The following is a 12,844-nucleotide window of genomic DNA, read 5'->3' on the forward strand; positions in this document are numbered from 1 at the left end:
GCCTAGAGCCCGTGCTCCACAACGAGAAGCCACCGCAATGAGAACCCCTCTCACCGCAACTAGAGAAAGACTGAGCACAGCAACGAAGACCCAACATAGCCAAAAATAAATAAATAAATAAATAGAAAGACTCCACGTGGGTGGGCTGGCCCTTCAACCTCCCTCACTTTGAGTAAGCATTACGGATCTATCTCTATTTGGATCCACTCAGTTTCCCTCCTTATCCGTATAGCCTTTTTTTTTTTTTCCATATAGCCTTTGATATTCTTTTTTTATCTTTGCCCAAAGGAAAATGACTAAAATCCTCAGATACAACATTATCACTTTATTCAGGAGATAATCAGGTATGATACAGGGCTGACACTGACAAATAGCTGTACAGAAAATTATACAAATCTGTTACATTTGCTAGAAGAGACTCTCATTGTAGACAAGGAAGAAAAACCAGGAGGGTGCCTAAAGGACTGCAGTGTTTCGAGCAAGTGTCCCCACGCCCCCTTGAGTGAAGGTGGGCTCAGGTGGAGGTGGCCCTTCCAGCAGGAAGAGGAGGAGGCAGCCCCTATGCAGAAGCTGAGCCTCCTGGCCCCACCCACACTCAGCAGCAGGCCTTGTTGAACTCCTGGAGGGCCCAGCGCTTGTTCTCAGTTGCCTGCTTGAGTTGGGTGTACTCTTTCACCAGCCTGTCAAACTCCTCCCCGAGGACCTCATAGGTGTTCAGGACCTGTCGGGACTTCTCCATGTCCTGCTCTTGTAGGTGAATGGCCCCCTCCAAACGGTCCCTAAAAGCCCAGGCACAGAAGATACAATATAAGGATCTGGTTCCTCAGAAACTACACGAGAATGAGAAGGCAGTAAAATGAATGAGTCTGGAGGGTATGGGGACCAGCTCTGAATAGCTGCGTCAGGCTCTTGGGAGTTCTCACCTAATGAGACGATGAACTTCCACTTTCTCATCAGTGTAAGTGTCAGACAAAATCTTGAGCTCTTCCATCCTGACCGAGGGAAGAAAGAAATGTCAAGCTGAGGATCCCTAACAGCAGTAGACTTAGGAATGGGACCCAGGACCTGCCAACGGTCAAGGTCCTGTGTTGAGCAGTGACAGGATAAACAAGGTCATTCCAAATTCCCGAGCAATTTAGCTCACAGTAAACCACCTACTTCAGAGGGCTTTAAAATAAAAGACCCAAGAATGTTGACAGCTTTAGAGTAATCCAAAGGCTAATACTGCTATGTGACATTTACTGAACACCCACAGGGTGCCAGGCGCGATGGAGACGAAAGAGATGAGGGCGAGGGTTGGAGTGGGTGGTGTATGAGATGGAGTCCCTCAGATCCGCGGCGCTCACAGCTCACCGCAGCTTAAGGATCATGGCGCTGCACTTGACCTCCAGGTACTGGGCATTGATACGGTCCAGCTCAGACTGAGTCTTCAGCCGGTGCTCCTGAAGAAGCCTCTGCAGCAAGGCCAGGCAGCGAAGAAGCACCTGAGCACCCGGGAGGCAGGAGCAAGAGGGCGGCCATGAAAGAGGGTAGAAAAGAAAGCAGATCAGAAACCCCTGGCTTCCCCAGAGGGGCCCCTGGGGTCAGGGTAAAAAAGAAAGGAGGCCATCCCACCGCCCTGCCAAACCTGGGAGTAGGTGGCACTCTTCTTCTCCAGGAGCACCATCTGCTCCTTCTGCTGGCTCTTGGCATCCTGGCACTGCTGCTTCTCACCCACCAGGACCTCTGCGAGGTTCCATACCTTTGCTGCCTTCAGGGTTTCACTGTCTGAATCTGGGCAGAGACAGAGCGCTGGATAGGAAAACCCTAATTGCTCCTGCCCTTTGAAGGCCATGTTTCAGTGCCCCTATCCGATATCTAACCCTACAGATTCTGTCTTCCTCCAGGTTTTCTTCTGATGGCCTGGTAAAAACAGCCCAGTTCTCTTACTTTCCAGATTTGGCCCTTAATTCTTTTTTATTAATCTTTTTGTAAAAATAATTTTTTTATTTATGGCTGTGTTGGGTCTTTTTTATTTATTTATTTATTTTATTTATTTATTATTTTTGGCTGCATTGGGTCTTCGTTGCTGTTCGTGGGCTTTCTCTAGTTGCACTGAGCGGGGGCTACTCTTCATTGCGGTGTGCGGGCTTCTCATTCTGGTGGCTTCTCCTGTTGCGGAGCACGGGCTCTAGATGCGCGGGCTTCAGCAGTCGTGGCGCACGGGTTCTAGAGCACAGGCTCGGTAGTTGTGGCGCGTGGGCTTACTTGCTCCACGGCACGTGGGACCTTCCCGGACCAGGGCTCAAACCCGTGTCCCCTGCATTGGTAGGTGGATTCTTAACCACTGCGCCACCAGGGAAGCCCCGGCCCTTAACTCTTAAATCATAGAAATAAAGATAAGGTCAACTCCTATTAACCTGAATTTTACTCCCTATTTCATTCTGATTCTCTTAAGAACGAACCATCCTTCCCTGCAGCAAGAGGACGCTGCCACTTTGCTGAATAAAAGAAGTCTGTACAAAATTTCTTGCTTTTATTCTACCAGCAAGGAAACAAACAAGTAAACATTTCCAACGCTTCTCAGCTTCTGTCCCAAATCTAAAATTCAAACACATTATTCTCAAAAGAGAAGACCAGGAGCCCTGAAGGCCAGCCATGAACAGAACACAGCCAGCACGCACCTGAACTGGGATTGTGGTAGCAGAGCAGGGTGAAACATTTCTTCTTGAGCTGCTCCTCCACTTCAAGCAGGAGCCGGGCTCTCATCCACATAAAATCCTACAGCCACAGAAGTGAAAAGTGAGATGTAGACAGACTGTTGGAACTAGAAAGATCCAGTGAATGAATATGTGATGACTAACAGTCTCAATGATAACCAAAGAAAATGCATCAAGAGACATCAGGGAGATTAATTTTTAACCCATCAAATTAGCAAAGAATACAATGACTGTCAAGATCCCATGTTGATGAAAATGTGGGGACCTAGGTGCACTGGGAGCTCTTCTCTGGACAGCAGTTTGGCAGTACGTACCAGTGTGTTCAATGTGTGTAGCCTGTGACCTGGTGATCCCAATTCAAGCACTAACACTCGGAAAATAATCATACAAAGACATGTATGAACTAGCATGTTCCTATCAGTGTGGTTTCTACCAGCAAAAATGTGGAAATAACCTTAAATTAATATCCATCAATAAGGTTAAGCAAATTATGCTACATCCATACAATGGAATCCTATCTGTAATTTAAACTGATGATACAATAAGGACTCTGAGCACCAACTATGTGCCTGGACACTGCTGTGAGTGCCTGAGGAAGGTGAGAGGGATAAATTAGGAGGGTGGGATTAACAATACACACACTACTATATATAAAATAGATAACCAACAAGGACCTACTGTAGAGCACAGGGAACTCTACTCAATGTTTTATAATAACCTATAAGGGAAAAGAATCTGAAGAAGAATAGATATAAATATACATATAACTGAATCACTTTGCTGTACACCTGAAACTAACACAACATTGTAAATCAACTACACTTCAATTAAAAAAAAATAAAAGAGTGTTTTAGGAGGTATCATCTTATTTACAGTTATTTGAAAAGAAATATATATACCTTAAAATAATCATATACTTGAAAAAAGTCCAAAATATATTGTGAGAACAGATTATACTCTCTATACAGGTATGGAAGGTATAATACTATTTATGTCAAGCTGTATATAATAATACTGCATTTATTTCTAGATTTAGTATTTCAGCTTTTACTTTCTTCCTTGTAATGTCTTTCTTATTTACTTGAGTTTGACCACCACGAACATGTTTCATTTTTATAGAAACAATAAAGGTTAACCAAAAAATGTTTAAATATATGGGAGAAATTAACCCATTTCCCTTCTTTGGTCCCAATATCTGCCCCCCGCCAACCTCTGAGGGTGGCATGAGCTCCAGAAGGTCCACCTTCTCCAGCCCAAGCAGTGGGGGCACCTCCCTCTCCTGGCTGGGACCTAAGAGCTGTGTCAGCTCAGTCACGAGCAGCCGCTGTTCAAGGGTCTCGTGAAACTGAGAGAGAGAATAAAAAACAAAAAGAAGTTACTATAAAACTTCTCCCACTCCATCTCCTCCATCCTCACAAACCAGTTTTTCACACATCTTCAAAGTCCTCAAACGTGTCATCCCCTTCGGATGACTTCCCAGCTGCCAGTACTTTCTCCTGTCAATCTTTCTTTTCAAAACCCTGACAACACATCCACCTCTTCCCCATAACCACAGTCCCTTTCCTTCTTGATAACCACTACTCAAAGCTCCTATTTCCCCCGGATCATAGAATCAGTTGAAGCCATAGCTGGCCTCGTCATTCCTACAGCTGGTACCAATGCCTACTTCATCTCTCCTGCCTCACCTTTTTGTCCTCAGAAGTTAAATTTCTGTCTTGTGTCTTCACATAGTAGTCCACAAGCAGCTCTTGAATGACTCTCTGTAAAATTTCAGACCTTAACCACGTTGTCTTATGCAATCGAACTTCCTTCCACACCTAGAAAACCAAAAAAATCCCAGGTAGGAACCCCTCTTTCTCAGAAGATATTTCCTTCCTCCCTATTAGCCCTTCTCCCAGGGCCCTTACCTGAGCCTGCTCCTTTGCCAGTGTGAGGCTTAAGCCACTCTCGTCCATGTGTTGTGAGAGACTCAGCAGCAGTTTGCTGAAGTGTGGGTTCTGTAATAGGTCCTCTTCACTCAGGTTACAAGGAGGAAGCTGTTTGCTGCACACTTAAAGGGATGTCCCCCATAGGGACCAAAAAGCAAAGACAGTATGGACTCAATTTATATAACTGAGCATAACTCTTAGCTTAATACTCACTTCCAAAAAACCCCTAGGTTTTTGGTAGGGAAGTTTTCTAAATCGAATGAAAATTTTAAGAAAATCAAAAAATAGGGAATTCCCTGGCGGTCCAGTGGTAAGGACCTTGTGCTTTCACTGCTGAGGGCCCGGGGTTCAATCCCTGGTCAAGGAACTAAGATCCCACAAGCCCCGTGGCATGGCCAAAAGAGAAAGAAAGAAAGAAAAAAATCCACAAATAAACTAGAGGCAATACTCAAAGTAACAAGCATTTATATTATATACAAGGACATTAATCAAGAATTAGGCAATGAGTCTTAAAAAAACTAAGATCTTAGAAAATGGAAATGCAGTTGGAAAATATTAGACAAAGAGAATCAAGAATAAGGGACTCTTTGGTATACCACAGTACCTAAAATGCCTCATTCACACAGAATACCTAGAGCTCTTGAGGAAGGAAAAAAAAAAAACCACGTGTAAAGTTCCCTCTTTGTATGGGATCTCTAGTCGCATAAGCAAGACTGAGAGAAGGTATATTCTTAACAGGAAATAAAAAATTTAACCAAATTCTCCTTATTGTAAATAGAATGAGTAACCCATGTGGATGCAGAACAGCACATGCGTGAGAAAAAGTGCAAGAAGTCAGGATCCACTGTTTATTCCATATGCTCAAAGGGCTTTTTTTCCATCTCTTTTCCCACGTGCTTTCTGCTGAGGTCTTATGTTTTACTCCCACTCACCAAACACTTACATTTTCATTCTTTGGACCATCATACCAGAGTCCTTTCAGAGAATAAGAAATCTCTCTTTTTTTTCCCTCAAAGGCATTGAAAGATCACTATGGAAATGGTCAAAATACAGAAGATTCAAGTTTTTGAAGGATTCAAGAAAGGATTTGAGATATGCAAAGAATTCAAGATATGGAAGGATCTGAGATTTTGGAGGACAAGATATGAGAAAATTCAAGACACAGGTAGGAAGGTAGCTTTCAAAAGTTCACTGGCCACGCTCATCTTCAGGATATGCTGGCTAACTCAGCATGGGAGCATCTTGAAATTTTAGTCTACTGCACTAGCAGGTACCGAACAGGAGTCAGTATAATCTGTCTGCCAATAAGAGTGTTTAAGAATCTTCAGGTATTCTAGTTCCTCTAGAAAGTTAGGCTTCTGTGCGAGAAACCATACTGGTGAACATTATAAATCCTTTTTTAATTTTTTTTGGCAACGTCGCATGGTATCTCAGTTCCCCAACCAGGGGATGAACCCAGGCCATGGCAGTGAAAGCACCGAATCCTAACCACTGGACCACCAGGGAATTCCCCCTTTTGATTATAGACGACAAGACCCTAGATAAGACCTCTCTGGATAAGTCCTCAATCCTCTTTCAGATGGCTACACTTACCTTGTTGGAGTATTTCCATCCCTTCTCCAGATGAGCAGAAATCCCTGGATGCCATCTGCTTTTCTTGTGATTCTTATCTGTCCAACTGAGTAAAAGAAACAAAAAGATAAATAAACTGGCTTGGCTGCTCCAGAGAGACAACTACCTTGGGTTCAAATTTCTGTCATCTACAAGCTGGGGAGGAGAAACACCTCTTACAGGGCGGGGACTATGTCACACATCCTGGGTCCTGTCTGAAAAGGAGCCTCCTTGGGAAAGGAAACTTTCCAATTCACTAGTCTAAACAGGAGGATGGCCCCCTCCCCCCACCATTATGTCTAAGGTTAAAACTGAGCTGCTGCTTTCCAGTTATGAGTGAACTGGGAAAAGGGGGAAAAAAATCCAGGTCTGCTTTTTTCTCCAGTCAAATAAGCCAGCTATCAAATTCCACAATAGTTTCTTGTGCTTCTTTAACTTGTCCTTTCATCTGAGATCTGTTGGTAGTTTTTGATCATTAACTCTAGAAACATCCTTCTGGAGTGACGAATCATTCCACACTTGAACAAAAACAACTGGTTTTCACATAACAGTGTTAGTAAAGAGCACCTGGAGGAAAGAGCATGACAAGAAGACTGACAGGGAGGTCAGGGCCAGAAGAGGAACTCAAAGGTGTATTAATGCGTCTGAGGCCGGGAGGACGACGTGAGCCGTCGGTGTTTTGCCAGAACACGGAGTACACTGAAAAGAATGACATCAACACAAAAAGGCAGTAAAGATGGGCACAGTTTGGACTCTGTGGAGACAAAATTTTTCCCTTGACATGACTTCCCATTTTTTTCTTTCTTTGCTCCACCCCCTCCTCTCTGCAAAGTATCAAACTCCAAAGGGAAGCTGAGCCTCCCAAAGCAGAACAGACATAGGTTACTATGATTTAACACTTCATATCCACAGAACATTTGGTTTACTCCCTGGTTTTAGGAGACATCAAAGTAACTACTCATTTGTGTTGTAACATGGTCTAGAGGGGGACGTAGCTGAGGTATCAGAATGCTAAGACTTAATTTGCGGCTCAGCCGTTGCTTCTGTGCAAATTTAAGGGAATTGATTTTTTGTGCCAAACTTTTTCCCACCTGCAAAACTGAGATAACGGTTCCTGCCTTGGATGAGACATTAAGAATTAATAACACAACCGACTTGTCAACAAAAGCCACTACTTAGTGTTTTAGCATTCTGTTTATCACGGATCTAAGCCTGAAAATAAATTTTGCAGGGAAACTTCGCCCACGGAAATGAGGACCAACCCAAATTTCAAAAAAAGTCAGCTGTTCTTCCCTCCCTAGGGGAAGTGCCCACTTGGGGTTTTTTAGGGTGCTTTCCTCTACCCTTTTAAAGTGCTACAGGGCGTGAACGGTGGCGGCAATCAGGCTCGATTCTCCACCCTTTGCACTCAGACGTGTTTAAACGGTGATACAAGGACCGAAGCATTTAAATGTTCTGACTCAGGCGTCTTTTAAATTCTTAGATCTGTCTTTACACGCTGCACTGAACGTTAAATTGATTTTGCAGGTATTTTCACAAGATGTGACCCTTACAGAGCCCGAGATGAATCAAAATGCGGCGCGGGCTCTCCAGCGCCTACTTTCCTTCCGCCTGGGCAGTCAAGGATTCCCAAGGCCGAGGGCGGTCTCGGCGACCGTATACCGGGGACTGGCCGGCTTAACCCTCCCAGCGCTCCTCCTCCCCGCAGCGCCGCCCGCCGACCCTCCGGAGCAAACCTGCACAGCGTGGGCAGCTGAAGCTCCCGAGGCAGTGCCGAGGGGGCTGGGGCGGGCAGGCCGGCGGCAACACCCGGCCCCCGGCCGCGCCCGGGCTCCGGAACCTCTCCCTCGGACCGGGCTCAGGGGCTGCGGGAAGCTAGGCCCGGGAGGACCGCGCGGGGAGGTCGGGGGTGGGGAAAAGGCCGAAAGCTCACCGGAGGCAGTGGTAGGGGGCGGGGCCCCGCTCGAGGCGGGAACGCAGGCTCCGCCCCCCGCCTCGCTCGCGCCCTTAGACCCCAACGGCCGGAAGACTGGGTGTTCGGAATCCGGGCTGGGAAAGGGAGACGTCGTAGGCAGACTTCTTTACCATTTCTCCTGGGTACCTTCCCCCATGTTGAGGGCAAACGTTGAGAAGACGGTAATAATTGCTGGCTTCTACTGAGGGCCCACAATGAGTCAGACTATGCCAAGAGTTTTACTTCCCTTGCCCCGCCCCGTTTAGTTCTTAGAGTGTCCTACGAGGAAGTCACTATCATACCCATTTTACAGAGGGGAAGACTAAAGCGCAAAGAGGTTACGTGGCTTGCTCAAGGTCGCGGCTTGCAGAGTGTAAACCTGACCCAAGGGCCCTCTGAACCTTCCCAGACCTGCCGCCCACTGGCGCTGCCAGCCCTGCCCCTTGGATGGGCTTCCCATCCAATTTCCTCCCCCAGGCTCCTCCTCTGCCCTCTCCTTTACCTCTCATCCTTCACTAAAACCCCTGTCTTCCTTTTTTAGACTATGTGGACATTTATTGTTTGCTTAACCAGAAGTCTGGAGCTGGGGGTCCTAAGGCTTCTTAGTAGCTCCCTGGTATCAAGGTTGTTTACAGTTCTCTTCGCAATCCCCTCATGGTCAAAAGGTGGCTTCAGAAGTTCAAGGAGTACATCCTCTCAACAGCATCCCAAGCAAGATGGAAGGGGAAGAGCCTTCTTCCTGTAACAGTCAAGGAAGAAAATCTTTCCCAGGAGCACCCAGCAGACTTTCCCATATGTCTTTATTGCCAGGTTGGGTCACCTGCCCACCCCTAGACCAGTGAGCTGGATGTCTTACATTTGCCCCCCAGATCCACCTTCTCTTCAACCTATGTAGAAGGTAAGGACTACCTCAGGACTTCAGGGTTCCCATATTCTCTGACTAGTATCAGCCAATGGGGGATCCCAGCAGGAGGTGGGAGGACAATTCCCCTGACTTCCTCTCTGGCCTTGACCTCAGGCTGGCTATGGACTTTGACCAAAGGTCATTGCTCCTCTCAGGGGGGTCTACCCACCTCTCTCTGTCTTAACCCCCACCCACCCTTTTTTCAAAGTCGACTGGAATTAGATGAATTATTTTAAAAATATTTGATGCTAAGTAAATTGCACCAAGGTTATGAAATCTCTTGCATCAGAGAAACAGATAGTCTGGGGTAGAGGGAAAAGAATCTCAGGGCTAGATGTGCTGAGTGGCAGAGAGTTTAACCTTTTCTTTTGGTACCAACTAGAGAATTCTGCTAGCAATACATAGGGAAATAGGGTGATCCAGTGCAGAAATTTTTTACCCCTGGTCATCTTGTCAACTGCCACCTTTCATGCTTAATGTTAAAGTGCTGTCATTTTCTAAGGCTTTTAAAGATCATTTATGCTTCCTCAGTTCTGTAGTGCAGCGTCATTAAATATCAGGCATAATGTCCCTAACAAACAGCACTTGGAACAAAATAGCAAGCGTGCTTTGGTGACTCAGAGCTGATCGGAAATCTACAGAAATTTCATGTCTCATAGTTGCCAAGTTTTCTAAAATGGTACTACAAAGCTTTGGCTAAGCAGCTCTAAAGTACTGGGGGAATGAGGAGGTGAAGGGTACAGAGGCCTGTCTTCAGGTAGGAGGGCAGAGGGGAGAGCCTTGGGAAGACTTGAATTGGATCAAACCTTCACATGCAATTGTCTGTTCCATCTGTGTCTCTAACAAACTGTGTGACCTTGGGTTTCCGGTTCCTTATCTGTCAAAAGGAAGAACTAACATATTTCTAGCTCCTCCAATCTCACAGTGTTGATGTAATGATCAGATGAGATAATGGCTGAGATAATGCTTTGGAAAGACTGTCAAAGTGACGTGTTTTACAACTGACACTTATTAAGCACTTATTAAGTGCCTTGGGAGAGACACAAAGATAAATAGGACTCAGTCCCTGCCCTGAAGAAGTTCATAATCTAGTTCAGAAGATAAAACATACATATGAAAAGCAAACAGTACATGGCAGCAAAAAGGTGTCAAAAGAGCAGTTTAGAATATAAATACCAGAAAAAAAAAAGAATATAAATACCAGAGAAACTTGAAGAAGGTACAGAACTCTTTCTGCAGGAATGGATAGGGAAGACTGAAATAAATCTTCTCTTAGCTGGGCCTGAAAGGAGAGGAAATTTGGATCATTTCGAATGGAGGAAACATCCCAGCAAGTGGAGGCAGAGACAAGGAGTCCAAGCTGCATCCTGGGTCCAAGAGGAGACCAGACCAGGTGAAGTGAAAGACTTCACAGGCCAGTTCTACTTAAGACGAGAAAGTTGAGCCTATAGACCATCCTGGCAGCTAAGACTGCAGCGGAATACCGAAAAAGGATCTTACAATCGACACCATCTGGTGTCCTTGAGCAATAAAGAATTGCGAGAGAGGCCCTAGAATTCATTCTCTTTCTCTCTTCCCATCCCTCCCTCCCTCTCTATCTCTTTGCTCTGGATTTTTTAGAAAACAGCTTTATTGAGGTATTTTGGCATACAATATTTAAAGTGTACTGCTCATTAAGTTTTGACATAACTATACATCTGTGAAACCATCACCGCAATCAACATAGTGAACATAGGCGTCATTCCCTAAGTGATTACTTGTGCCCCTTTGTAATTCCTCTCTCGGGCCCCTCGCAACCACTGATCTGCTATCTGTCACTGTAGATTAGTTTGCACTTTCTAGAATTTTATATAAATGGAATCAAATAAAGATGTACTCTTTTTTTTTGTCTGGCTTCTTTTACTCAGCATAGTTAATTTTGAGTTTTATCCATGTTGTTGCTACTCTTAATAATTCATTTTTTTCTCAGTTCATGTTTATATTGTTGAGAAGTGCTACAGAATCCTCTTTAAAACCTTAATTTGTTTGGTTTTGTATTTAAGGAGGTGCTTCCTCCATGACCCCAAGGTACCTATCTTGGTGCTTGGCATACAGAGGCACTTATTTGTTGAAAGGATGAATTTTTGACCACCCCACAGTGCTAATACCTTATATAGTTTTGTTTGATCTGTGGGATGCTTGGCCTTTATAGGCCTGTCTCTTCATCACTGTTGTTCATCTCACCTTCTGCTATACCATATGCAAAATACAATCGCCCACTTCTTAAATGTTCTTTAATGATAAAGCCATGAACATGCTCAAGTATTCCTGAGCTAGACTCTGGTAGAGGAGGGGGTGTTAGGGGGGAGGTGGAGAAAGATAAATTAGGCATAACTCCCGTTCACAATCTAGCTCTACCTTCTTGAAGACATTGCTCTTGATTGAGGATTCAAAACAATATTCAAAAACATATTCACATATGTTTTAACGATAATAAATGTAAATGGGAGTCTGAGAAAAAGTCTACTTAGCCTTTCAGACTTGGGCCATTCCTTTGCTGCATTGTTTAGAATTGCAGAGAAGAATGGAGATTTGCTGAGCATATTGCAGGGACTCTGCCTCCCATACCCTAGCCAGGAAACAAAACGCTGCTCCAAAGATAGAGATTTCGGGTGAGCATTTAGGATTCTACTTATCAAACTAATGGAAAGTTTTTTGTTTTTTTTTTTATTGGAAAGTTTTGAGTAGAGTATTTTCTCCCACTGAAAATTTGGGCTTACATAACCCATTTCAAAGCTAGGACATTAAAATAGCCATTGAATTATGGAACCATGCTTAACTAAGCAGTTGTTTAGAAAAAAAATTTCTTAAAGCCATACCACTTTGGGGAATTCCCTGGTGGCCTAGTGGTTAGGATTCAGTGGTTTCACTGTGGAGGCCTGGGTTCGATCCCTGGTTGGGGAACCGTCCCACATGCCATGCAGCGTGACCAAAATAAAAAATAAATAAAAATTAACAAACAAACAAAGCCATACCATTTTGAAAGTATCTGAAGACAAGTAGCAGGAATATATTACGGTATTATGGACTCAGAGCTAGTTTCAGGAATAAAAATTTTACAGGCAGTCAAGAGATTTCAGAATTATTTTCAAGGGTGTTCACTGGAAAATGAAGTTATTCAGAGCCACAACTATTGATTAAGCTAGAAAATTTCATGCCCATTGTAAGTACATGATTTAAGGAGAAAACAGGTGGATAAAGAAAATATGTAATCAACCTATGACATCAAATGAAAATTTTAGAACAAATGTTCATAATGTGTCACTTTTGCAGATGCTTAACCCTTCCAAGGGGCTTTCAAACCCAGCGCTGTGGCTTCAAGGGTGGCCTGACTGTTCATGGAAACTTGTTATACAAACTGGAATGAGCCTGGTTTTACTGAGATGCTGTTGTGAGCTAGGATATAAACAAGGCCTGATAGGAAATTTTGGATCTCAAAGAAAAGCTGAGAAGTTTGGCTCAAAAAATGGGACAGATTGAAACCATTTTTACCAAAGGAATATGAAACAGTTAAAGGAAATTGACTCAGAAGAAGACTCATATCATTTTGAAAAGCTAGACATGAAGCACACGTGTTCAGTTCTTGTTATAACCGACTGAGTGTGGTGCTGTAATGCTCAAACACGTACCAGGTGATAAAGTATTTCCTGGGCTTTAAACTGACGATGACACTGTCTCATACTGAGCTGCATATGGAAGAGATTTTCTC

The 12,844-nt window shown here is 44.2% G+C and overlaps 1 protein-coding gene across 5 annotated transcripts; it reads right to left on the minus strand.

Annotated features, from left to right (window-relative positions):
- Positions 1-305: 305 nt before the first annotated feature.
- HAUS4 (HAUS augmin like complex subunit 4) lies at positions 306-8,147 on the minus strand. Of its 5 annotated transcripts, XM_029239452.1 has the most exons (11): positions 7,975-8,147; positions 6,806-6,937; positions 6,221-6,305; positions 4,607-4,749; positions 4,385-4,516; positions 3,910-4,044; positions 2,664-2,760; positions 1,628-1,773; positions 1,354-1,484; positions 924-992; positions 306-779 (listed from the first exon to the last, which is right to left on the minus strand). In XM_029239452.1, exons 3-11 carry the CDS (start codon positions 6,273-6,275, stop codon positions 596-598), a joined length of 1,092 nt encoding a protein of 363 aa, XP_029095285.1. In that variant the 5' UTR covers positions 6,276-6,305; positions 6,806-6,937; positions 7,975-8,147; the 3' UTR covers positions 306-595. The 5 variants fall into 5 exon arrangements, with proteins under 5 accessions (XP_029095285.1, XP_029095286.1, XP_029095287.1 ...); XM_029239453.1 differs by lacking the exon at positions 6,806-6,937 and having other exon boundaries at positions 7,975-8,140; XM_029239454.1 differs by lacking the exons at positions 6,806-6,937; positions 7,975-8,147 and having other exon boundaries at positions 6,221-6,773.
- Between the last annotated feature and the right edge of the window lie 4,697 nt (positions 8,148-12,844).

Source organism: Monodon monoceros, unplaced genomic scaffold (assembly GCF_005190385.1).
Source record: "Monodon monoceros isolate NGI ecotype Baffin Bay Population unplaced genomic scaffold, NGI_Narwhal_1 Super_Scaffold_21, whole genome shotgun sequence".
Taxonomy (NCBI): Eukaryota; Metazoa; Chordata; class Mammalia; order Artiodactyla; family Monodontidae; genus Monodon; species Monodon monoceros.